General features: G+C 41.3%; 2 protein-coding genes across 26 annotated transcripts in view; one reads left to right on the plus strand and one right to left on the minus strand.

Annotated features, from left to right (window-relative positions):
* dock7 (dedicator of cytokinesis 7) overlaps positions 1-26330 on the plus strand; it is a 96004-nt gene that overhangs the window by 23634 nt on the left and 46040 nt on the right. For 11 of the 25 annotated variants that reach the window (XR_009789456.1, XM_061780069.1, XM_061780070.1 and 8 more), the window contains exons 12-24: positions 203-345; positions 468-561; positions 706-868; positions 19836-19953; positions 20054-20124; positions 20991-21129; positions 21376-21477; positions 22144-22230; positions 23285-23516; positions 24396-24560; positions 24734-24754; positions 25166-25335; positions 26235-26327. Coding sequence is in view for 22 of the 25 variants with exons in the window: in XM_061780069.1 (XP_061636053.1) it covers positions 203-345; positions 468-561; positions 706-868; positions 19836-19953; positions 20054-20124; positions 20991-21129; positions 21376-21477; positions 22144-22230; positions 23285-23516; positions 24396-24560; positions 24734-24754; positions 25166-25335; positions 26235-26327 (1598 nt within the window). In the remaining 3 variants the exon portion in view is untranslated. Of the gene's footprint in view, positions 1-202; positions 346-467; positions 562-705; positions 869-19835; positions 19954-20053; positions 20125-20990; positions 21130-21375; positions 21478-21694; positions 21747-21847; positions 21959-22143; positions 22231-23284; positions 23517-24395; positions 24561-24733; positions 24755-25165; positions 25336-26234; positions 26328-26330 lie in introns of those variants that run through there. The other 14 variants (XM_061780055.1, XM_061780071.1, XM_061780059.1 and 11 more) reach the window with 4 other exon arrangements.
* Positions 8193-12456, minus strand: angptl3 (angiopoietin-like 3). Its single transcript, XM_061780447.1, has 7 exons — positions 11442-12456; positions 10830-10940; positions 10634-10745; positions 10389-10502; positions 10148-10243; positions 9613-9885; positions 8193-9528 (listed from the first exon to the last, which is right to left on the minus strand). The coding sequence occupies exons 1-7, from the start codon at positions 11967-11969 to the stop codon at positions 9344-9346; spliced, it is 1419 nt and encodes a 472-aa protein (XP_061636431.1). The 5' UTR covers positions 11970-12456; the 3' UTR covers positions 8193-9343.

Here is a 26330-nt window from a genome sequence, read left to right on the forward strand (position 1 = left end):
AAAAAAAAAACACAACAATATTTCACAAATTCTGCCAGTACATGCATTATACACGAGAAATTAAGGTAATTGATTTAGATTTAGTATTCTGGATCAAGGGACTAAGTTTACTAAGTTATCATTTTTGTTGTAGCTTTGGCAGAGGTCTGTGCTTTCTTCATGCTCTTGTTACTGTCATTTTGACTCTACTCCCTTTATGCAGAGAGAAAGGGCTCATGGTCAGAACGGCGGAACTCGAGCATCATGGGAAGACGGTCCCTGGAAAGAACCACCAGTGGAGATGAATCATGTAGTCTCACTGGTTTCAGACCTGCGACTCTAACCATCACCAACTTCTTTAAACAGGTCTGCACAGCCACAGCTGTACTCTCAAATACATAGACACATCTAAAATATTATACTGTATGTAAAATATGACGTCGAGCCAAGCAGCATTTCATCTTCTCCCAAATTTTGGTTTATTTTAGGAGGGTGATAGGCTGAGTGATGAGGACTTGTATAAGTTTCTTGCTGATATGAGAAGACCTTCCTCAGTGTTGAGGAGACTCAGACCCATAACAGGTATAAACATACATTTGACATTTATTTAAGAATAATATCTGTAGAACCATTTTTTTTACTTATCTTTCATTTCCATTAGTAACTGTATCAATTGTCATTCCTCGTCAAAGTCACTCTCATTGTTCTCTTTGACTTTCCCTGCAGCCCAGTTGAAGTTGGACATTTCTCCAGCTCCAGAGAACCCCCATTATTGTTTGACACCTGACCTCTTGCAGGTTAAACCTTACCCAGACAGTAGAGTGCGCCCCACCAGGGAGATCTTGGAGTTTCCTGCCAGGGATGTATATGTGCCAAACACCACATACAGGTACTGGATTGTCTGTGTGACTGGAAGTATAGAGATGGTAGAGATCAGGGAAACAAAGCCATTTTGTCCAGAAAAATCTTAGGGACCCTAAATGAACTAACACTTAGGGCCTGATTTACTTAGACCCCAAATAGTGAGCATTAAATTCCTTGTTCCTAAGGTCTAACAGATTGTGTGTGCTGTTAGTGGGCATATTGCACGTGATTTACTAAGACTGCAATCTTTTACTAAGATCCCAAAGAGCAGGCTTTGATTTGTGTGTTCACTCACTTGTAACAGATTGTGCACAATGTTGGGAAAAAAGTAAAAGAGTTGAAGAATGCTGTATTTAAGATCGGTTTGCGATTTAGGTAACTGATGGTTTTCACCATGAAAAATTTAGGAGAGTGTTGCTAAACCAAAATGACGTTTAAAATGATGGAATTGGAAATGTTAGTGGAAGAGGCATACAAACATATTACTGATTTAGAGAAACTATATCGATCGCTCTCCAAGCCAGCAACCGCATAAAAGTCATGTTTTGTTTAATCTGTCCTGAGTGTGTGGCAATTGGATGGACAGTTATGTGCCCATCCTGCATAACATTCCGTTTCAAATTTGGGACAAATTGCTCAGGACAATCATTAAAGACCCTGCAAAGTTATTTCTGTGGTTTGTTTCCAAATACATTAAATATGTCCGAAGATACAGCGGCTGAAATAAGTATTTAACACATCACCATTTTTCTCATTAAATATATTTCCAAAGGTGCTATTGACATGAACATTTCACCACGTTGGGAACAACCCAAGTAATCCATACATACAAAGAAAGTAGAACAAATAAGTGTATGTAATAAAGTGAAAATTTTGTATGTAATAAAGTGAAATGACACAGGGAAAAAGTATTGAACACACCAACTGGTATTTATTTAATACTTTGTACAAAAGCCTTTGTTTGCAATGACAGCTTCAAGACGTCTCTGGTATGGAGAAAGTAGTCACATGCATTTCTCTGGTGTGATTTTGGCCCATTCCTGCACACAAGCAGTCTTCAAATCTTGTAGGTTCCGTGGGCTTCTTTTATGGACCTGGAGTTTCAGTTCTTTACATGGATTTTCGACTGGATTCAAGTCAGGTGATTGGCTGGGCCATTCTAGCAGCTTTATTTTTTTTCTTTGAAACCAATTGAGTTTCCTTGGCAGTATGTTTTGGATCCTGATCCTGCTGAAATGTCCACTCTCGTTTCATTTTCATCATCCTCGTAGATGGAAGCAGATTTTTGTCAAGAATGTCTTGCTACATTTGCCCATTCATCCTTCCTTCAATAATGTGAAGTTTACCAGTACCATTTGCTGAAAAGCAGCCCCACACCATCATGTTCCCACCTTCGAACTTCACTGTTGGTTTGGTGTTTTTAGGGTGATGTGCAGTGCCATTGCTCCTCCAAACGTGGTGTGCATTATGGCATCTAAACTGTTACATTTTGCTCTCATCTGACCAGACTGTATTCTCTCAGTATTTAACTGGCTTGTCCAAATGTTGTGCAGCAAACTTGAAACGAGCTTTGACATGCTTTTCTTTAATTTTAATTTTAATTTTTTTCTCTTCTCAGCAATGGGGTCTTGCGTGGTAGCGTGCATAGAGGCCATGGCGGCAGAGTACGTTACTCACTGTTTTCTTTGTGACAACAGTACCTGCTAATTCCAGGTCTTTTTGAAGCTTTCCACAGGTGGTCCTTGGCTCTTGGACAACTCTTCTGATTATTCGTTACACTTCTCTGTCAGAAATTTTGCGCAGAGCACCTGATCGAGGCAATTTTATGGTGTATGATTGGCTTTCCACTTACGTATTATGGCCCCAACCGTGCTCACTGGAACGTTCAGAAGCTTAGATATGCGCTTGTAACCAATGCCATGATTATATTTTCCAACAATTAGTTTGTGATGTTCTTGAGACAGCTCTCTGCTCTAACCCATCATGTGTCTTGAGTCACACCTTGGCAATGAGACGTTTTTGTCGGCCATGAATTCGTACTGAACCAGCTGATACTCATTTGCACTGACAAGGGGCTGGATTGCTGTTTGATTACTTTTAGGTGTTGTCTTGGCTTTCCATACATTTTTGCACCTCCCTTTCTTAATGTGTTCAATACCTTTTCCCTATGTTAGTTCCCATTTTTACACACAACTTAATTTCTGAGCTTATTTGTTTTACTCTCGCACAGTGCAGATGCTTTTTTGCTCGCTCTGCTTGCTTTGCTTCCGCTTAGATTTAAAAAAATAAATAATTAGAAGCAGCGATTCCTGGATATTTTTAAACCTGTGGGACTGTACTTTTTTGTAGATAGTCATTTGTTGCTATATTTCAATATTTTCTGATACCCTCTCACCATTACGTGAGCGTGGCCTGTTTTTTTAGCACAAGCCTGCTATTAGCAACAGACCAGCAATCAAGATGCCTCCCTTTTCCACTGAGGACTATCACGGACTGCTGCAGAGGATGTCGATCCTGGAAACGAAAATCCACCGTCTTGAAGTGTATGTGGATGTAAATGGACACTCGGGGAATGAATGAATGAAACCACATTGAGCAAATGGCAAAATGGTGAGCAGAAGTGTGCTAACAGACAGCCACTTATCTCAACAAAGAGGACGGATGTGGACTGTGGAAACGGTCATAGACCATCCAGCAGTTCTCCCTGGAATTTACTGGGAGTAAAGCCCAAAGATCTGGGACAACATCTAAAAGGGAGGACACAACATCAGCAGATTACTGAGGAATCCGGCTGGCCTGCGTTGCGGACTGCTTCAACGCCGAGTGAGGGGCTGTGGATGGTCGCTACAGCGAAGGGAAAGAAAAAAGGACGCGAGTCAATGCAAAACATTGACATCAGACTTACAAATAGATCTTAGCCACTTTTAGAAAACCTTGGGCAAGCCTGCTCACCACCCAATACCTCTGAAAGGTATGATACTACAACCCCAATTCCAATGAAATTGGGACGTTGTGTTAAACATAAATAAAAACAGAATACAATGATTTGCAAATCATGTTCAACCTATATTTAATTGAATACACTGCAAAGACAAGATATTTAATGTTCAAACTGATCAACTTCATTGTTTTTAGCAAATAATCATTAACTTAGAATTTTATGGCTGCAAACTGTTCCAAAAAAGCTGGGACAGGTCGCAAAAAAGACTGAGAAAGTTGAGGAATGCTCATCTAACACCTGTTTTGAACATCCCACAGGTGAACAGGCTAATTGGGACCAGGTGGGTGCCATGATTGGGTATAAAAGGAGCTTCCCTGAATTGCTCAGTCATTCACAAGCAGAGATGGGGCGAGGTTCACCTCTTTGTGAACAAGTGCATGAGAAAATAGTCAAAACAGTTTAAGGACAATGTTCCTCAACGTACAATTGCAAGGAATCTAGGGATTTCATCATCTACGGTCCATAATATCATCAAAAGGTTCAGAGAATGTGGAGAAATCACTGCATGTAAGCGGCAATGCCGAAAACCAACATAGAATGGCCGTGACCTTCGATCCCTCAGGTGGGCACTGCATCAAAAACCGACATCAATGTGTAAAGGATATCACCACATGGGCTTAGGAACACTTCAGAAAACCAATGTCGGTAAATACACTTCGGCGCTAACATCCGTAAGTGCAACTTGAAACTCTTCTATGCAAAGTAAAAGCCATTCATCAGCAACACCCAGAAACGCCGCTGGCTTCTCTGGGCCCGAGCTCATCTAAAATTGACTGATGCAAAGTGGAAAAGTATTCTGTGGTCCGACGAGTCCACATTTCAAATTGTTTTTGGAAATTGTGGACGTCGTGTCCTCCGGGCCAAAAAGGAAAAGAACTATCCAGACTGTGATTGACGCAAAGTTCAAAATCCAGCATCTGTGATAGTATGGGGCTGTGTTAGTGCCAATGGCATGGGTAACTTACACATCTGTGAAGGCACCATACAGGTTTTGGAGAAACATATGTTGCCATCCAAGCAACGTCTTTTTCACGCCCCTGCTTATTTGAACAAGACAATGCCAAACCACATTCTGCACGTGTTACAACAGCGTGGCTACGTAGTAAAAGAGTGCAGGTACTAGACTGGCCTCCCTGCAGTCCAGACCTGTGGCGCATTATGAAGTGTAAAATACGACAACGGAGACCCCGGACTGTTGAACAGCTGAAGCTGTACATCAAGCAAGAATGGGAAAGAATTGCATCTACAAAGCTTCAACAATTAGTGTCCTCAGTTCCCAAACGTTTATTGAATGTTGTTAAAAGAAAAGGAGATGTAACACAGTGATAAACATGACCCTGTCCCAGCTTTTTTGGAACGTGTTGCAGCCATAAAATTCTAAGTTAATGATTCATCCATCCATCCATTCTCTACCGCTTATCCAGGTCGGGTCGCGGGGGCAGTAGCCTCAGCAGGGACGCCCAGACTTCCCTCTCCCCAGCCACTTCATCCAGCTCTTCCGGGGGGATCCCGAGGCGTTCCCAGGCCAGCCGAAGGATGTAGTCTCTCCAGCGTGTCCTGGGTCGTCCCCGGGGTCTCCTCCCGGTGGGACATGCCCGGAACACCTCACCAGGGAGGCGTCCGGGAGGCATCCGAATCAGATGCCCCAGCCACCTCATCTGGCTCCTCTCAATGCGGAGGAGCAGCGGCTCTACTCTGAGATCCTCCCGGATGACCGAGCTTCTCACCCTATCTCTAAGGGAGAGCCCGGACACCCTGCGGAGGAAACTCATTTCGGCCGCTTGTATCCGGGATCTTGTTCTTTCGGTCACGACCCAGAGCTCATGACCATAGGTGAGGGTAGGAACGAAGATCGACCGGTAAATTGAGAGCTTCGCCTTTCGGCTTAGCTCTTTCTTTACCACAACGGACCGATACAAAGTCTGCATCACTGCAGACGCTGCACCGATCCGCCTGTCAATCTCCCGTTCCATTCTTCCCTCACTCGTGAACAAGACCCCAAGAAACTTGAATTCCTCCACTTGGGGCAGGATCTCATCCCCGACCTGGAGATGGCATGCCACCCTTTTCCGACTGAGGACCATGGTCTCAGATTTGGAGGTGCTGATTCTCATCCCATCCGCTTCACACTCGGCTGCGAACTGCTCCAATGAAAGTTGGAGGTCACGGCTTGATGAAGCCAACAGAACCACATCATCTGCAAAAAGCAGAGATGCAATACTGAGGCCACCAAACCGGACCCCCTCTACGCCTCGGCTGCACCTAGAAATTCTGTCCATAAAAGTTATGAACAGAATCGGCGACAAATGGCAGCCTTGGCGGAGTCCAACCCTCACCGGGAACGAGTCCGACTTACTGCCGGAAATGCGGACCAAACTCTGACTCCGGTCGTACAGGGACCGAACAGCCCGTATCAGGGGGTTCGGTACCCCATACTCCCGAAGCACTCTCCACAGGACTCCCCGAGGGACACGGTCGAACGCCTTCTCCAAGTCCACAAAACACATGTAGACTGGTTGGGCGACCTCCCATGCACCCTCGAGGACCCTGCCGAGGGTGTAGAGCTGGTCCACTGTTCCACGGCCAGGACGAAAACCACACTGCTCCTCCTGAATCTGAGATTCGACTTCCCGACGGACCCTCCTCTCCAGAACCCCTGAATAGACCTTACCAGGGAGGCTGAGCAGTGTGATCCCCCTGTAGTTGGAACACACCCTCCGGTCCCCCTTCTTAAAAAGGGGGACCACCACCCCAGTCTGCCAATCCAGAGGCACTGTCCCCGATGTCCACGCGATGTTGCAGAGGCGTGTCAACCAGGACAGCCCCACAACATCCAGAGCCTTTAGGAACTCCGGGCGAATCTCATCCACCCCCGGGGCCCTGCCACCGAGGAGCTTTTTAACTACCTCGGTGACCTCAAACCCAGAGATAGGCGAGCCCGCCTCAGAGAACCCAAACTCTGCTTCCCCATGGGAAGGCGTGTCGGTGGAATTGAGGAGGTCTTCGAAGTATACTCCCCACCGACTCACAACGTCCCGAGTCGAGGTCAGCAGCGCCCCATCCCCACTATACACAGTGTTGGTGGTGCACTGCTTTCCTCTCCTGAGACGTCGAATGGTGGACCAGAATTTCCTCGAAGCCGTCCGGAAGTCTTTCTCCATGGCCTCACCGAACTCCTCCCATGCCCGGGTTTTTGCTTCAGCGACCACCAGAGCTGCATTCCGCTTGGCCAGCCGGTACCCATCAGCTGCCTCAGGAGTTCCACAGGCCAAAAAGGCCCGATAGGACTCCTTCTTCAGCTTGACGGCATCCCTCACCGTTGGTGTCCACCAACGGGTTCGGGGATTGCCGCCACGACAGGCATCGACCACCTTACGGCCACAGCTCCGGTCGGCCGCCTCAGCAATGGAGGCGCGGAACATGGTCCACTCGGACTCGATGTCCCCCACCTCCCCCGGAACATGAGCAAAGTTCTGTCGGAGGTGGGAGTTGAAACTCCTTCATTGTATTCTATTTTAGTTTAACACAACGTCCCAACTTCATTGGAATTGGGGTTGTAAATCATACAAGAAAAAAATGGCACCCCAAACAAGAAAAAACAGAAATCAGAAGGAGCTACACTCCGTCTTTGTGGATCTCGAGAAAGCCTATGACAAAGTACCTAGAGAGGAACTGTGGTACTCCATGCCCAGGTCTGGAGAGCAGAGAAGTATGTTAGAGGTATGCTGTAATTGTGAGAGGAATTTAAGGTGGAGGAGGGACTGCATCAGGGATCAGCCCTGAGGCCTTTCCTGTTTGCAGTGGTGATGGATAGGCTGACAGATGAGGTTAGACTGGATTCCCCATGGACCATGAAGTTTGCAGATGACATTGTGATCTGCAGTGAAAGCAGGGAGCAGGTGGAGGAACAGTTAGAAAGGTGGAGGCATTTACTGGAAAGGAGAGGAATGTATATTAGCCTAAGTAATACAGAATATGTCTGTGCATGATGGGGGTGGAGGGGAGAAGAGAGAGCGAGGGTGGAGGGATGGGGTCAAGTCTAGAGCAAAGGTGAGTGTGGTAAGGAAGTGAAGAAACGGATCCAAGCAGGTTGGAAAGGGTGGAGGAAGGTGTCAGGTGTGTTGTGTGACAGAAGAGTCTCTGCTAGGATGAAGGGCAAAGATTATAAAACAGTGGTGAGGCCAGCCATGATGTACGGTTTAGAGACAGTGGCACTGAAGAGACAACAGGAAGCAGAGCTCTGGAGGTGCTGAAATGAAGATGTTGAGGTTCTCTCTAGGTGTGACCAGGTCGCATAGGATTAGAAATGAACTCATCAGAGGGACAGTCAAGGTTAGATGTTTTGCACAAAGTCAGAGAGAGCATACTTTGATGGTTTGGACACGTCCAGAGGGGAGAGAGTGAGTATATTGGTAGAAGGATGATGAGGATGGAGCTGCCAGGCAAGAGAGCTAGAGGAAGACCAAAGAGGAGGTTGATGGATGTAGTGAGGGAAGACATGAGGGCAGTTGGTGTTAGAGAGGAGGATGCAGGAGATGGGAAAAGGATGACACGCTGTGACGACCCCGAACGGGACAAGCCGAAAGGAAAAGACACAGCAGCTCTGGATCAGTGACAAAAGCATAATAAACAATCCTGGTTTCACCAGCTTTACAACTGTGACTGATAATTAAAGTATACTAATCAACATGACTTATTTTGTTAAGCCATTTCAGTATTTACAATCATGTAAACGTTAATATAATGCATTAATTATTTGCTATAACTGTTCTTAAAAACTCGCATTGGAGAGTCATTGGATTTTCTTATTTAATGAACTTTTGGAACACTTGTATGGAACGTGATGAAACACATTTACAGAACATTTGTGTACAATGGACAGGAGTCAATGTGACCCAATAACAGGAGATACATAGCAATGTCTATTTTACCATATAACATACAGTAATAGCAGGTACATGATTTAAATACTTTACTGAGTAAAAAATGAAAACGAACAATGGGCAAAACAAAGCACATAGTCACTACAAAACCATATCAAATCCTAACTTTCACTTGCCTTTAATCCACTTGAAACATGCTAAAGTCAACTCGAACCTTCATGTTTACTGAAAAGATTTGCTGAGCAATGCTACATTTTGAATTGCTTTTCCATCAGTCCTTGTTGTTTTGTCTTCTACTGCATTATTGTAGTACTGTAGTCTGCATGGTTTAATCGCTCCATTCTGCTAGTGACTGATGTTGTGTAACGATAGTTCTAATGCCCATCTTCTTCATACCTTTATGACCTTTATGTCATTGTTGCATCATTTCACCATGGCAGTATTTTGAGACTACTAGTTTTGTTTGGTGGGCGGTAACAGCCTCTACAAAAATGTTCTTTTACAACAAAAATGTAGTGTCATAGATTTGTGTATGTGTTATGTTGGGTGAGTGGTGTATATCAGTGTTTGATTAAAAATGCCAGTCGTGTTATCTGAGATGGCATGGATATCGGTTTCATTTGAAACCTTCAGCAGCTGTGGCTGGTCGTATGGAGAATTTAGTCATCTTGAGGGAATATGCTGACCCATTTCCAGGTTTCCAGTGAAGGCCCCTTCTTCTCCCAGAACGTCCTTTAGCTCTAACCCATAGATACCTTCCATTAAGGTTGTTTTCTCCACACCCAGTAAACCACCAACCACCTGAAAACAATTTGTACAAAGCACATTATTTTGGCTTAAATGTCTTGGACTTGTCTTTTTATTGTGTGGCTGATATTAGTATACCTGTGTAATTGCGTGCACAGTTAGAGGCTTGTGGTTTGCCATTATTTTGGTTTTTGGTGGAGAATCTTATACTGGAACTGTTAGCCATGGCATCAACCAGGTCACTGGAGAAGTGGCTCAGATGGAGTGCATAGTACTCAGAGGGACCATCTAGTGAGAAGTGGTATTCAGCCCAGTGTTTATCCTCCTTCCAGTCCTCCAGATCAATTCTCAAGATGTATAATCCTTGTTGTGTAATGCTATGGATCTTCTTCAGCCCCAACCAAAAGTCCTCTGCATACAACAGATGATTTTACTTAAGTTGGATCTCAAATGGACTGTAGAACATCTAACTACATCAACAATGTAGTCTACTTGCATTTATTCTCAATTCCTCTTGCCATTATTTTTTATTTCCATTTATTTTTGCTTGTTTAGACACAAATTAAAACAAACACTTTCCAGTGTTTCCATTCTCATATTCACATTGGTATAGTGAAGGGAAAAGAACTTTCAAAATATGTTGATTTTATATACGGTGTGAAGCAATACTTACTTTGCAGATCTCCAAAGCCCTTCTCATACTTATCCCATGTCTGGTCAAAATCCACTGACCCATCAACCCTGCGTTGGATCACAGTTGAACCGCCATCTGTGGAATGCATGGGGAATATTTTTGCTGGTAATATTTTTAATTAACGCAATCTGTCTGGATTGATACTGTTATGATGAATAGCAAATTTTGAAATACACTGATGAAAAATACTGTGATGCTCAGTTTAAACATTTTGACCCACCAGAACCCATTTCACAGTAAACACTGAAAGGCTCCGATTGTTTTGGCTCGATGATGTAGATTCCACTCCTGTTCTCTTTTCTTTCAAATAACTCACTGCAATCAATGGGCAAATCTGAAATGACCAAGATAATTCAGAGCAAGGCACACATTTTTTTTTCCTTGCTTTTCATTTGATTTATTTCTTTTAAAATAAATCATACTTGTGACAGGAAATTTAATTGTAATATAATGTAATAATGTTACCATTTTGATACGAATCAGATGTGTTTCTTATCTGATACTCAAACACATCTGGAGCTGTAGTCTCTGAATCCATTGGCTTATCAGCTGTGTTTTGCAAACTGTCATAGTTAAGCTGCAAGAGAAAACCATTGCATTCGCTTTATGAAGCTTTGTTTTTACCCAACAATGATCCTGACCCCAAAAAACAGGTGTTCACCTTTTCCTCCATATTCTTAATTTGGATTTTTTGATGGTCAAGCTGCGCATGCTGCTCCTGCACAGCTTTCAGTAGATTTGTGATTGTTTTCTCCTGAGTTTCAATCACCTCCTTGAAGTAACAATGAAAAACATTATCACCCTTTTTTCATGACATCAGCATTGTAATAGTATTTTATGGCCAAGCAATTTAAATACACAAGTAATCTGTAGGAGTTGTTGGTGGCTCTCCAGTCCTCAACATTGAATAATGTTCAGTTTAACATCTTTTAAGCAAAACATTTTAATCACACAAATGTGTAAAGACTGCTATGTTCTAGGCTAGAGCAGCAGTGAGACTATGTCATAACAAGGAGACAATGTCAATGGGTTGGGATAGGTTAAAGTTCTTGCTACAAGTCCAAGAATGTGCACTTGTACAATATGTATGTCAAGTACAGTATTGATTTGTTCAGAGTACAGAGCTGCAAAAGCTATTTAGTTACGCAACACCTTTTTTTTTACTGATCAGTGTAGGTAGCTGTTGCCACATTTCTCTATTTTGATCTGTACATGACCTGTATGTTTAAAAAATACATTTTGGGAAAATGTGACACCCTTGATTGCTGCTTACCTTGAGTGCTCTAATTTCTTTGAGTTGGTCAGCAGGGACCATATGCTCTGACAGTCCCTTTAACCTCTCCTCAAGTCTTCCCACCTTGCTCTGCAGCTGTACACGCCCCTGCACAATGTTATTAATCTTAGAATTGAATTCCAAAGACAGGTTCTTGATCTCCTCATTGTTTGCTTTCAATACACTGGTTGTCCTCTTCAGTTCTTCCTCTTCCTCCTTGATTTCTGATGTGACCACTACAAGCTGGTAAAATGACTTGTCAAAAATATTCAATTTTTGGAAGATGTCATTAATTTGGTTCTTGGTCTTGTGGACAAACTCTCGTAAGCTCTGGCCCAGTTGAAGGAGGCCATTTGCAAGAAGGCGGACATCGTCTAGCATGGCAAACCGAGACTTTGCCTCTGTTGGACTTGGTGCCTCTGTTGGACTTTCGGAAGGCACTGTGAGGATGTCATCTTGAGCCAAGTTTTCCAGGGGAACAGCAGCATTGGAACTGGCTAGCAGCAGTAACAGGAAAAACTGCATCATTATTTCTGTTTCTAACCAGCTTTTTGATAGTACTTGCTCTCAATGTACTGGTAAGACCCTTTTCATTCTCTCTTGCAACTTCCAACGTAAAATGTGAGAGCAGCATGCTGCCCTATGTTATATACTGCCTGCTCTACGGAGGAGGGGGCTTAGCTGCTCTTTAAACCCTTCAATTTTGCTGCTCACCTCCCCCTATATCCGCCTGGAGCCCTCCTCCTCCTGAACAAACAAATCACAGCAGTGACCAAATGACATACCTCCCCCCTCTTTCAACCTACTTAACTGCTATCTGCTCTTCATAACACACCGCTGGTTCTCCAGATGGGAGCTTTAGCTGATCAGCAAAAAGCCAGCAATGGGCATCACAGGTGTTTGATGGATAGCCTGTCTGATCATTCTGAAAATTAAGAACCACTCGCATCCATTACTCTGATTGATAATGTTATCTATAATTAAAGCTCTTGAGCTTGATTTAACCTCCTGCTGAGTCAGCCAAGCACTAGGCTCTCGAGTATAGCAGGGAGTGGCACCATCATTTGTGCCAGGATTAAGCAATAAGGAATAAGAGATGTTGAAGCGGTTGGACAGTGAAGACGCATCATTTTGATTTTATAGTGATCTCTAGTCGTCATAGTTTTTTTTCATTTTTATATGGTGTACATTTTTTCCACCATCAGATATGTGAAAATGAAAGGACAAAAACACTTTTAAAAGAAAACATGGATATCTGCTTAGTGCCACTTTAAGTTTAGTCTTCAGTTCTCTTTAGTCTCTCCTCATTTTCACTTCATCTCTGATGTGACCACCGAAAGCTGTAATAAAAAATGTAGCCAAAAAGACACAAGGTTTGGCTTTCAGGAAAAAAAAAAAAAACTGTAATGTGAAACTTAGTATGCATTCGTTTCCCTTTGAACTGTGTTGTATTTGAAGCTTTTAGAATAAGAGCCACATTTTGATCATGGGAAGCTCTCCCATTTTAATTGAACTACTTTTTTCATGTAGCCACATGACAAACCATTAATTTATCAGAACAGAGACATTCCCATGCTTCTTTGGAAGTTGTGTTTCCAGCTGTGATCTCTGTGGAGTTATCCCCAACTGAATCAACTACGTCACTGCGGTTTATTGTCTGATCCTAGGTTACTTTGCATTTTTTATTCTCCTGCCCCTTCTGACATGCATTGTATTTATTCACTACGCAAACCACTATGGGTATTTTAATTACGTTCCCTTCAAACACTAAATTCAGCTTGTTTGTTGGGTTGATACAGTAATTTGCTCAAGACCGACACAGAACATTTAGGTCAATCACGATATTGATGCCATTTAGTACACAATGCATGAACTGTATACAGATGCATCTCAATGAATTAGAATATCATGAAGTAGTTTATTTCAGTAGTTCTATGCAAAAAGCACAACTCGTATATAGATTCACTACACACAAAGTGAAATATTTCTTGTGATTTTGATGATTATAGCCTACAGCCCTAATCGTGGTGTAAACACACATGAATACGACACACCCCTTTTGAGCTGCCTGCCTACGGCAACGCTAAACTAGTAAGGTCAAGGTGGTCAGCGCATTCCATGTGTGTGGACGGCAAGAAAAACAAAACACCAAGGATTCTGGTACATTGCACTGCATATGGGTGCATGCAACGCTGTACAATCACAACAAGGGAACTGGAAATAACCTTTGCAGGTAAAAATATATTTTTTGGACTTTAAAAAAATATATATACAGTATTGATAGCACATGGGGTGGCACGGTGGATGACTGGTTAGGACATCACAGTTCTGAGGCCAAATGTGGAGTTTGCATGTTCTCTCCATGTCTGCGTGGGTTTTCTCCGGGTACTCCAGTTTCCTCCCACATTCCAAAAACATGCATTGTATGTTGATTGGAGACTCAAAATTGTCCAAAGGTGTGAATATGAGTGTGAATGGTTGTTTGTTTACACTATGTGCCCTGTGATTTGCTGGCGAGCAGTTCAGGGTGTACCCTGCTTCTCACCCAGAGTCAGCTGGAATAAGCTTTAGCACGCCTGCGACCCTAGTGAGGATTAGCGGTACAAAAAATGGGTGGATGGATGATAGCACACGCTTTGGCGTTGACAGAAAAATAAATCTCGTGGAAATTGGTTGTGAATTGAGTTTTTGACTTAATTTCAATGTCCAGGCATTGCCTTTAATGCCCACAACATAGGCATGTCGATTACCCGGGCTCCTACAGCGCTCTGGCTTATCTACTATTCATATCTGCTGGTGTAAAGATTTGTTTTAACGATTAGATTTGTATCTGGATTCGTGGTTGCTAATATGATTCAAGGACGATATTGGTTCATTTAGAACAGGGGTGCCCAAACCTTTTGGCCCAAAGATCTACTTTTCAAGCAGCCAACCTCCCGCGATCTACCTTTTTTTTGGGGGGTGGGGGCTGCGACTATGTCTCCGGTTTGAGAGCGCAGAGCGCTACCAGTGAGCTAAAATTCTGGGCCGCCGACACAGCTCATCACCAATGTATGTTGATGTACCTTGCATCACCGCATGAGCCAATCTTGCACAACACAACATAATTAACAATGTAAATTTTTTTGTCATTACCTGAGTTTACGCCGATGACTTGCACTGAAGTGACTCAGCCAGGGATGCGTAGTCAGTATCGTATTTTCCACGCACAGTCCTAAAATGCCGCTCCACATGTCCGTTTTTTGGTAATGCAATGGCAGACTGGCAGATGAGGCATACGCATTTCGAAAATGTTATCGTGAAAAAATACTCCTCATCCCATTCCATATGAAAGTGGTAGGTTTTTGTCGTCTTACTTGGTCCAGCTCCCCCACTCATTTTTATACCCTTTCTTAAGTTTAAGAGAAAACACCGAGAGATAAAAATTGGAGGTAACTCACTGACTAGCTTGTTAGTTTTGACACACTTGGCGCCGTTGTTTGCGCATCTGCAGTTATCTTTTAGCAGCGTTGTTTGCACATGTGCGTGACCTAAGTGTCCAGAAAAAGTTGGATATCATCGATTTATATATGTATATCAATCAAGCAACGGGATGGATGATAGTCTTTTTCTGCAATGTCATGCGATCTACCAATACTACATGCGGGGTCGTCTGGTCAATCGCGATCGACGCATTGAGCACCCCTGATTTAGAAGGATACGATCCAAAACGATTCAGTGGTTTGGAATCGATTAAGTAACATTTTAGCCATAAATTTTACTTGCAACAATTAACTAAATACCTGGATACTTGACAGTGCATGTGACGTTTTCTAGATTCCTGTTGTTTCTTGTAAGGTAATCAATCAGGAAAAAAAATAATAATTGTGGATATAATAAACAAGTAATCAAAATAAGTAGGTTTAGCAGCTATTTCTGATGTTGTTTTTCAATGTAGAAATAACACAAATACAACATTGATGTAGAAAATAAAGCACAACCAACAACCAAGTTAAATGAGAAGTTGTTGAACCTGCTACTATTATTTTAATAATCAAACAGCAGTGCACTAATCATTAACAAAAGATCAAGTAGAACCAACTGTTCTTCAATGAATCTACAGATTTTTTTTTTTTAATGAACTGATCACCATCACTAGAAACTCGCTCTGCTAGTACACTTGTGCGGGCAATACACAGGCACTGTTTAGCAAGGAGTTGGCCAGAGTTTTTTAACCAGTTGTGGAGGATAAGATATTTTGGGTTTGTGTTGACATGTAGCCTGAAGCACCTTAAGGACTGAAAAGTGGCTGTACTTGTGCTCTGCTACTGCTGTTCTGAAAGTCATGAATGTGCCCCACACAAACACAATGGCGTTGTAATCTTTGAGGCATTAATTTGCAGTGAAAACGTTTTGTTTGTTTTGTTTTGTTTTTTTTCCCTGCTGCTGCTGCAGCGGGAACACCGCAAATGCCTGGACGGTTGTCCAATGGTGCCTTAGCAGATGGTTGGCAAAACAGTGAGCGACTTATTTAGAACATCTCCTTTTTTGCAAAGGGCAAACTTTCCACACACTGGACCATAGCGCTGGTTTAATAATAATAATTTCTTTTCATCTGCCATCCAGCATGCTATATTTTGTTGTCTGCTGGCATGTGGCGATGAGACAGGCTGACTGACTCGCGATACGTTTAACGTCTTTATCAATAAAAGTGCTATAAGAATTACACACATCCAATAAAGTCTGCCATGCTGAAATCCAAGGTGTTATTTCCTAGCATTGATACAATCAATTGATTTCATTTTAAAACGATCTTAGATCTACAGTATGTGTTCCTCGTCTGGAAGGCCAACTTGCCGAACACAGTGTAGTTGGATCGTAGGCATAAAAATCGATACATTGATACATCCCTAACAACCAACAAAAACCTCAATTCACCATCTCAAACAAACAAAAAACACAAAAAAATAGAATACATACATAAGACCCAATCAATCAATAATGATAAAAAGTTTATTCATATGCAATCAATACTTGGTTGGAGCTTCTTTTGCATGAGTTACTGCATCAATACGATGTGGCATGGAGGCAATAGGCCTCTGGCATTGCTGACATGTTATGGAAGCCTAGGTTGCTCTAATAGCAGCCTTAAGCTTGTCTGCATTATTGGGTCTGGTGTCTCTCGGCTTCCTCTTGGAGAAAACCGATAGATTGTCTAATAGGTTCTGGTGTTGTCAAATTGCTCAAGCACAGTAATGGTTATTTAACCAGCATTTGTTTTTGGAACAGTGGCGGCAGGTTCAAAGTACTGCTTAAAATCAGCATTTCCATCATTAAGTAAGCATAAAGTGCTCTAAAATTTACTGGTAAACAGCTGCGTTGACTTTGGACTTCAGAAAACACAATAGATCAACATCAGATGATATGGCACCCCAACTACCGCTGACCGTGGAAACACTTGATTTCTCGGAACTTGTATTGTGTGTCTCGCCACTCTTCCTCCAGCATATGGGTCCTTGATTCCCAAATGTAGTGCATTACTTTTTCATCTGGAAATCGGATCACTGAGCAATAGTCCAGTTATTTTTCTCCTTAGCCCAGGTAAGTGTTTCATGTTCAGGAATGCCTTGACACTGGGAATGTAACACAAATTCCTTGATTCGTCTGCGAATGGTGGTTCTTGATGCACTGTCCCCAGCCTCAGGCCACTCCTTGTGAAGTTCTCCCAAATTCTTAAATGGGTTATGTTTTACAATCCTCTCAAGGCTGCAGTTATCCGTGTTGTTTGTGCATCTTTTTATACAACACTTTTTCCTTCCACTCAACTATATATTAATATGCTTGGATACAGAACTGTGAGAACAGCCGGCTTCATGAGCAATAATAATAATAATAATAATGCATATCACTGATATAGCGCTTTTCAAGGCACTCAAAGATGCATTAAAATTGCATTTCATTCACTCCATAGTTACACCCTGGTGGTGGTAAGACCCTTATCTCCCTGGCCTGGAGACTAGTTGGTGACCTGATGACAACTCGATTCTCTGCTGGTTATTGAGACGTCTCTGTGACATCTCCTGGAGACTAGCCGAGTCGCCACGTACTCACAGTGAAAGCAAATCTTTTGGCGACCCCCTATATGCTCACTATGAAGAAAAACCTTAACGTGTAGCTTAATCTCACAAAATTGCAATCAGTCTTCACCAAAATATATGTGGACATCCCTAGTGATGCCTACTTTGTCTTAAAATACCAGAGTGATCGCCCCAATATTTGGGATTTTATTGACGTTAAAGCGTTTTCCTTATTAGAGGAGTGTTCCAGTGTACCTGCTCTGCTGGCTGAGCGCGCGCGCGCGCGCGCGCACACACACACACACACACACACAACTAAACATAATATACATTATATATTAATTTCAAAAGATGTATACTGTATATAGGCCTATATCAATGACTTGTGAGTGAATTGTTTGTCACTTTGTCTGGAAGCGTCTCCCAGACATCTTGGTGAGAGCGGAAGCAATATTTTGGTCTCCCGGTTCCCGGAGTCTGCGCGACTCATCAGTTTCTGCAGTCTCACCGATGTCTCTGCCAATGAGAGCCCTTAAGCGACTTGTGTAGCCACAGCTAGCCTCGGGCTGTTTGACAGAAGCATGGCTGCCATTCTGTGCCTCCAGCCCCTCCGACCACCAACAAACATCCAATCACATTGATTCATAGGGAATGTGGGTAAAGTGTTTTGCCCATGGAAACAACGATATCATACGAACCGGTGACCCTCTGGTTGGAGGGTGTACACTAAGGCTATGTTCACACTGCAGGTTAATTCAGATTTTTTTTATGCCCAATGTGACAACTCCAATTTTCTTCGTACCCGACCCAGGCGTCTTTCGTATGTGGATGTAAATCGGATATGCATCAGATTCAAGTGCAGTATGATTGCACAACTTTTGCTCATCTGACCAATACGTCATCAGAAGGCGACAAATGACGAAACAGACACACTAAAAAAGCAACGACGGACAAAGGACCAAAAAAGCAGTCAGTGGTGAAAAGAAGATGCTTTATTGCTGATAAATATAAGAAAATGTTGGCTCCGGTTGCACAAAATCCGTTAAATTGCCACAAATGCATCATGGTGAGAGCTACACGAGGATCATATTTACTTCTGTAAACATGGTGCCTCGTGTTTGGGCATGCATGTTTTTGAATGTGAACGACAACATAAAGAAATTGGATTTAACGAAAAAGCCAAATTGGGCATCGTGGCCTGCAGCTTACACGTAGCCTTACACTCTGTGCCACGCCACCCATGCATTTGTAACTTGCGTTCCTTGTGAAGGGTGTCAATAAATGTCTTCTGGACAACAGTCAAGTCAGCAGTCTTCCCCATGATTGTGGAGGCTATTGAACCAGGCTTCGAGACCATATAAAGTCTCAGGAAGCATTTGCGGGTGTTTCATATAATTAAGTGACGAGCGTGTGACACCAGTAGTTTATAATATATATATTTTTTGCAACATTCTAATTTTACTCATGTTGCGATTTTTGTTAGCTTGAAGCCCTTATCATTACAATTAAAATAAATAAATTATTTTCTGTGTTCAATGGCTTTATAGAATACTGTGTATGAGATATTTTTAATTGAACTAAGGAAATTCAGTTTTCCATATTCAAATTTGTTATTTACCTGCATGATATAATATAGCCAGCAGGATGCCGTTACTCAATGCCGATTAACAATGTGAATTTATGACGTTTTTCTTAGATGACTGTTTTATGAGAATAGCACCAACACAGAAAGGGGGTGGGGTGCTTTAAAGTGCAAAGCAATTGGCACAGTTGACAAGTTTTGTATACATCACATTAGACATCTGTATGTGGAAAGCCACGTTACTGTGTGAATGCAAAATGCAGCCATGGCAAGGTCCCACTTCGTTAGGTTCTGTCCGAAAGAGACAGGCCAATAAATGTCAGTTCTTTTACTTCGAGCTGGGGTTACCTGAAATGTAGTTTGCCATGTCAATTCGATGATGTTAATCTCAATATAGTCTGCAAACAATAATTTTTTTTGTTCTTCCGGCTGTATAAAAAAAAAAAAGGTATGATGTACAATATGAGTGTTGAGATATTTCTTTTTGATTAAGATAAAGTCTTCTCAAATGTTTAATCTTAGAGATTATGTAAAAAGCATTCTACTGTTCCAGGGACTTTGTAAGAGTAAGGTAAATGGTTCTGTTTGATGCTCTAATTTGAAACTCCTGCATATTTGTATGGTGGAAATTTCACTTGAGTATTTATTCTGCTGTTTGTTTTCAAGAAAATAGTGATCCCAAACAAATTTGTGACTTTATGTGACACATATAATGTCCTCTGTTTTCTCAGTATTTTGTCTGTGCACATTTTGTAGAAATCTGCTGTATGTGAACCCCCAGAGTCTCAACTTTGCCAATCGCCAAGGCTCAGCCCGCAACATTACAGTGAAAGTGCAATTCATGAATGGAGAAGATCCAAATAATGCTATGCAGGTATGCTAAAATGAAACAGCTTGCTATGCTTTTGTTTTAGATTTTTATCATCGATCTATGTAGGTAATGTAGCTCTTTAAACGCCTCACTGAATCCCCAGGTGATATTTGGGAAGTCGAGCTGTGCTGATTTCTACAAAGAGGCTTATACTTCTGTAGTCTACCACAATCGGTAAGAGTGTTTGCCCCATTATTACACAAAGATAGAATAGACTCAGTTATGAAGTGCTTTGTCTCTTATCCATGTTTACAATTAGTTTTTATCATTTATTTAATGTTTTTTTGTATTGTATCTTCAATGTGATACATGACATTTTCAGAGTATTTCCAAATAAATCCTGATAGGACAAATGTATTTTTCATTCATGATTGCTGTTTTTGCAGTTTTTTTTCTTTTTTCTTTTCATTTTAATTTGTTTTCTGATGTATTTATTTTTCCTATTCTTATTATTTTTGCTCAGATGAAGAACTGATTAGAATTGTATTAATATCCAAATAAATGTAGGACTTTCCGATATCAGAAACAGTCAACCTGAGTAAAGGTTACAAAAATGTTGTTCTAGTGGCTTTTCTCTGTATATACGGTGCATCGAACCTGAATGCTCGCCCTTGTGAGAAACTAGTCACCCTGTGAAACTTTTTGAAGCGAGTTTAGTCATGTGCTTGTGCTTGATTTGTGTTGTTTATTTTTGGATATTTGCCAGCAGACAAATGTCCCTCCCGTGGGACTATAAAAAATGTGTTCAATTCCAGTGTTACATCATTAAGTTATTTTTGGTTCACTTGACTTCCTCTTTTCCTCAGTCTCTTGTTATAAGCAGACTGAGTTTGAAATAATTTCAAATAATTTGCATTTGATTGACAATACACATTTCTAAAATTTTAATCTTCAGCAACAGACAAGGCTCCTTGTCAAGAATCAACATTTCTAGAATCAAACCAAAAGTCCTCTGATGATTTATCAGCGTTTTGATGGATTTTAAGGTGTTTAGTTAATTAGAGACACGTTTCAAACAAAACACTGATTCCTTTGATCAGATCCCCTGACTTTCACGATGAGATCAAGATCAAGCTTCCTGCCTCCCTATCGGACCACCACCACATTCTCTTTACTTTCTACCACGTCAGCTGCCAGCAGAAGCAGAACACATTACTGGAGACCCCTGTGGGATACACGGTAGGTAACAATAGGATAGTAAAGATAACCCCACAGGGGAGGGGGGGGGCGTAAGAAATAATCTTGTGTTGTGCAGGCTAAACAGACAAACTGACAAGAGTGGATTCAATTTCACATATTTGGGTTAATCATACACATTGATGTAAAGCAAGTAACTGTAAGTGTATATTTGAAGCTGTTGTATGCTGTAGCACCATGCGTTTTATTAACTAATAGTCGTCATATATTTAAATTTTTCTTCTCCAGTGGATTCCCATGTTGCAGAATGGACGTTTGCGGACAGGACACTTCTGTCTTCCTGTGTCTCTGGAAAAACCACCACAGTCGTACTCTGTACTTTCACCAGATGTAAGACAGTATTTAAGCAGTTGTTCATTTTAATTAGAAATATTTCTTTTATATAATGAATAATGTACGTCACAGTGGATGCATTTAAATTATAAATATTTATTTTATATAATGAATAATGTACGTCATAGTGGATGAGTGGTTAGCTCATCCTCCACACAGTTCTGAAGGAGCTCTGGCCTTGTGTGACGTTTGAATGTTGTACCTGTGCTTTTAGTGGTTTTCTCCAGGGTACTCTGGCTTCCTCTCATGGTTCAAAAACATGCATGGTAGGTTCATTGAAGACTCTAAATTGCCCATATGTGTGAATGTGAGTGTGAATTTTTTTTCTGTGTATACTGTATGTACCCCGCTATTGGCTGGCGACCAGTTCAAGGTGTACGACGCCTCTCGCCTGAAGTCAGCCGTGATAGGCTCCAGCTCACCTGGGACCCTAATGATGATAAGCAGTACTGTATAGAAAATGGATGGATGGAATGATGTAGGTTTGGTGGAGTTTAACCCAGAATATATTAAGTACTTATAGATGCTCTTCTTCATTGCTATTTACTGAATATTGAATGTTTTGTGACCTATTCTACAGGTTTGTTAGAAATAAACAGAAGCACTTTAGTATACATTACATAAGGAGACAAACTCTAAATAAGGTATTATTTTTGACATCAGGTTCCTCTCCCAGGGATGAAGTGGGTGGACAACCATCGTGGGGTATTCAATGTGGAGGTGGTTGCCGTTTCAACTATCCATACACAGGTAATCTATACATTTAGCCTATAGCCATCACATCTCTTCTCCAATCCCATCAATGTTTGTGTGTGTCTCACCACAAGTCAGTTTTTTGGTCTAGCTGCATCATCTACGATGGCTATGGGCTCATCAGTGGCAAAACGTAGAATAGTTTGCTCAAAAACTGCTGCTTCTTTTTCTGATTAGGCTTGTTGTATTGCACCTGTACTATATTATTCACTGCGAGTTGCTACAAGTTAGCATAGATTATTTTCCCTTTTGGAGGCAGCACCAAGATACCGAATTAGACTTTGTAGATTACTGTGTTGCCTGTGTATGTGGAGTGGACACATTGCCAAACACATTGCCCCCACCCGCACTGCATCTACAATTTAACCGAGCAAACAATTCAGGCTAAGCCTGTTAGCTAATGCTAATCCATAAATCCAGAAAAAGTCTGTGCAGCTCTGCTTGCTTTATGGCTTTGACATGATAGCGTTTACTGTTTACGTACTTCTGGAGGCTGGAACATCTTTTGAAAGTGGCTGTGGAACTTCGGCCAGCCTAGCTGGTCATGTCATTGGCTTAGAAACTCAATGTGGGGGTGCTTATTATGTTAGCAAAACGGTTCGCTTATAGACATTTCAGAAATAGGCAGATAAAAGGTATATTTGGTTGTTTAATTTCACACAGAGACCAATTATTTGTATTGAAGCCATTAAAAAGTAAATTTCCAGAATGTCCCCCTTTAACTTTCCACTAGTCTGGTATTGTAGGATTTATTTTCAGTCCTCAATCTGCAGTATGTGAAACATACAGTGTCTAACTTACTTTTCCAAGCGGCCACTGTCACACAAAAAAAAACAATACAGAAAACAAACAAATAACACAGTTATTTAACACAGTTGAAGGCAAAGTCGACTGTCCAACTGCATTTATTGCTTCTGCTATGTAAATAATATCTAATTGAGATATGAATATCTCAGTTGGATGTATTCCTGTATGTTTCTTTTCAGTGTTTTCTTCTTTCAGTCCTTTTCTACCTTGTCTGGTTCAGGTATACCTTGTTCTCATTGTCTAGGATCAGTACTTGGATAGGTTCTTTGCATTGGTGCATGCGCTGGATGAGCACATGTTCCCAGTCCGTATAGGAGACATGAGAATCATGGAAAACAACCTGGAAACTGAACTGAAGTCCAGCATAGCAGCGCTGAACTCTTCCCAGCTGGAGCCAGTCGTTCGATTCCTTCACCTTCTACTTGACAAGTTGGTGTTACTTGTGGTCCGACCTCCAGTTATTGCTGGACAAATTGGTATGCTACTGCTTGATTTAGCACTGAATAAAGATGTAAATAGTGATTATGAATTGACATAGTATAGTACACATTGATACTTAATGCTTGTGAGTTTTGCAGAGTTTGTAATGACAGCAGAGTATTTGTGCCTCCTGCTTTATCTTGTGCATGTTTTGTTCAGTCAGTTTACATTTTAATGTAGATATAATTATATATCAGGTTAGCAAGGGAAAGGTGATTTTAATCAGGTACATTTATCAAGAACATGCCCTGTTTTAGAAGCAGATTGTTTCAAGAATGACAACTCACAAATGCTTGAAAATAATTGAAATGTTTAAATACAAAATAATCTTAATCAATGATACAAAAATACATTAATAATCTCAATGATTTATACATGATTGTGATTATCCTATTCATGTTGGAGTACCCAAGATTTAGCATTTCTTTCCCCCCATGAGTTTATTTAAATTAGTTACAAGAGGAAGACAGTGCAGCTGTGGCTAAAGCGGTCTGTCTATAGAATGTGTCAAATTTTTAATGGATGGAATGCACCAATATACCATAGTGCTTGTACTGTTTCTTACCTCAAGACTTGTTCAATCACACATACAATTCCTCATCACTTGAAAACGTCAGTCAGTTGTTTTTAGGAGAAAGCAAAAATGTATGGAGAAAAAAAAATACTCATCTAATATTTCAAAATTCATCAGTCAGGTCAATGCAAGTATTTATTATACTTTTATTTATTACTACTCAAAAGTGTCTCTTAAGATGATGTGAGGGATTTGTTGACAGATCTCAGTGATGTAGTAAGAGAGGATTACTTCACTCTTGTGTAATGTATCATTTACTTTGTAATCAAGTTTTGTCTAAACCTGTTTGTGCGCTTTTTAGTGAATCTTGGTCAGGCATCGTTTGAGGTTATCGCAGCCATTGTAAACCGTCTCCATAAGTACTTGGACACCAGCCAGGACATGCATGGCCGCAACAGCCTGCTTTCTTCATACATCCACTATGTCTTCCGGTTGCCCAGCACAGACCCCAACTCGCCTTCGCCAGGTATTTCATGATACACTCATTTAAGCTTCTGTCTTCTTATTTTCTGGTCTTTGCTTACCTCATCTGTGTCTTTGTTTGAACATCTGTCATATTTTTCTTCTTTTACATTTTACTTTTTGCAACTGTTTTCTTTTTCCTCCCACATCAATTTTGCTCCTGTTTTCCAACTAAAGACATACAATCATCCTTAACAGGTACTGTATCTATGACAGTTTTATAGATATTGAAGTTGTTTCGCAATCAGTAAGAATGTTTTCATTTCTTCATTACTACTTAGATTTAGTGGCATCTACTGGCTGTTATGCAAATTACATCAATTAGCTACCAATTGATCAATAATCAAATCCTCCTATCACACCTGTCTTTAGGGGCGAAGATAAATGAAAACTTTTTGTATAGTTGAAGGTATCAGATACCAAATACCATTGTTATTTTGCAGCATTATTTTAGATATGACTTTCTGTCACGAGACTCTCAAAAACATTTAACCATTAACCAATGGCATGAGTTCACATTTGGGTCATTGGCTATATAATATTGGTAGTAGTCTTGACACCCTTTGTGCCCCAGTTATTTTATGTCCCTTTCTTTATGTGTTGTTCCAGGCCCCGGAGGGCTAGGAGGTTCTGTTCACTATGCCACCATGGCTCGATCGGCTGTGCGACCAGCCAGTCTTAACCTAAACCGATCTCGTAGCCTTAGCAACAGTAACCCCGACATCTCTGGTACGCCCACCTCTCCTGATGATGAGGTTCGCTCCATCATCGGCAGCAAGGTAAGCTCTTCAAACCTTAGAATGTTTTCAGTTAGGGTGCAAATAAAAACAAATTTTTAGTTTGCTGTGCACATAATGCCATTGCACTGTCTGGCTGCCATGTTCCCACTGCACGTGCTTAATCTGATTTAAATACATATTTACCAGCACTGACTGACATCTTAATGTACCATTGACTTTGTCCTGTATTTTAAAATGGGTTATATTAGGTGATTGCACTGATTCTGTAGTTTTTAACCCACATCAAGGCACCTGTCTTACATGCGCAGAGTGACTCTGAGGTCATTTTATCAGCATGTACACAAGATATAGTGTGTACACATAAGTTTGGACATCTTATCTCTCTCTAACTGCTGTAACAGCAGCCTGACATGAGGGAATGCACTATTTTTTTTTGCATTGACTTTAGATTGTGAAAGGCAGACAAAATGTTGACTCCGAGTGCACATTTTGATGGTCCTACATCTTAAGGATTTTTGGGGAGCTAATATTCCTATTATTATTTCACATACTGTATGCTTACATGTATTCAGTCCCAAATTAATTTGACTTGTGCATGAGTGATGTATTGTGATTCTCTTGCAATTGTGAAGAACTTACAATAGATGTTTCATGTGCTGATGATACTTTACCTACTCTTACTTATGCCCAACTGGTTATTCTGTGAGAGAGGAAGAACTTTTAAAAATAATAGTGTTCAAAAACAGAAATCGGAAAAATATAACTATTAATTTTCTCTTTTTACTTAACTGATAGCTGATCTTTTGGGCCCTGCATCCACCAGTCCTGACCTCTGAACCTCTTTAACCTGTGATTCCTTCCCTCCTCCTTCCCCCATGCTGCTCGCTTATTGCCTTGCTTCCTGCCTGCCTTGTGTCCTTTGACCTTGGCACTCCTAGGGCTTAGACCGGTCCAACTCGTGGGTACACACCATGGGCTGTAAGAGTGCCCCTTGGGGATCCAGCCCTGGGTCTGCTCCAGAAACCATGCAGGTG

Source organism: Phyllopteryx taeniolatus, chromosome 7, assembly GCF_024500385.1.
Source record: "Phyllopteryx taeniolatus isolate TA_2022b chromosome 7, UOR_Ptae_1.2, whole genome shotgun sequence".
In the NCBI taxonomy this organism is placed as follows: Eukaryota; Metazoa; Chordata; class Actinopteri; order Syngnathiformes; family Syngnathidae; genus Phyllopteryx; species Phyllopteryx taeniolatus.

Excerpts from the sequence above, each read along its gene's own strand:
- angptl3 (XM_061780447.1), bottom strand. The coding sequence starts at position 11,969 with ATGATGCAGTTTTTCCTGTTACTGCTGCTAGCCAGTTCCAATGCTGCT. Across the intron at positions 10,941-11,441 it reads AAGAAATTAGAGCACTCAAG|GAGGTGATTGAAACTCAGGA; the intron begins GTAAGCAGCAAT and ends TGTTACTTCAAG. Across the intron at positions 9,886-10,147 it reads GGGCTTTGGAGATCTGCAAA|AGGACTTTTGGTTGGGGCTG; the intron begins GTAAGTATTGCT and ends TGTTGTATGCAG.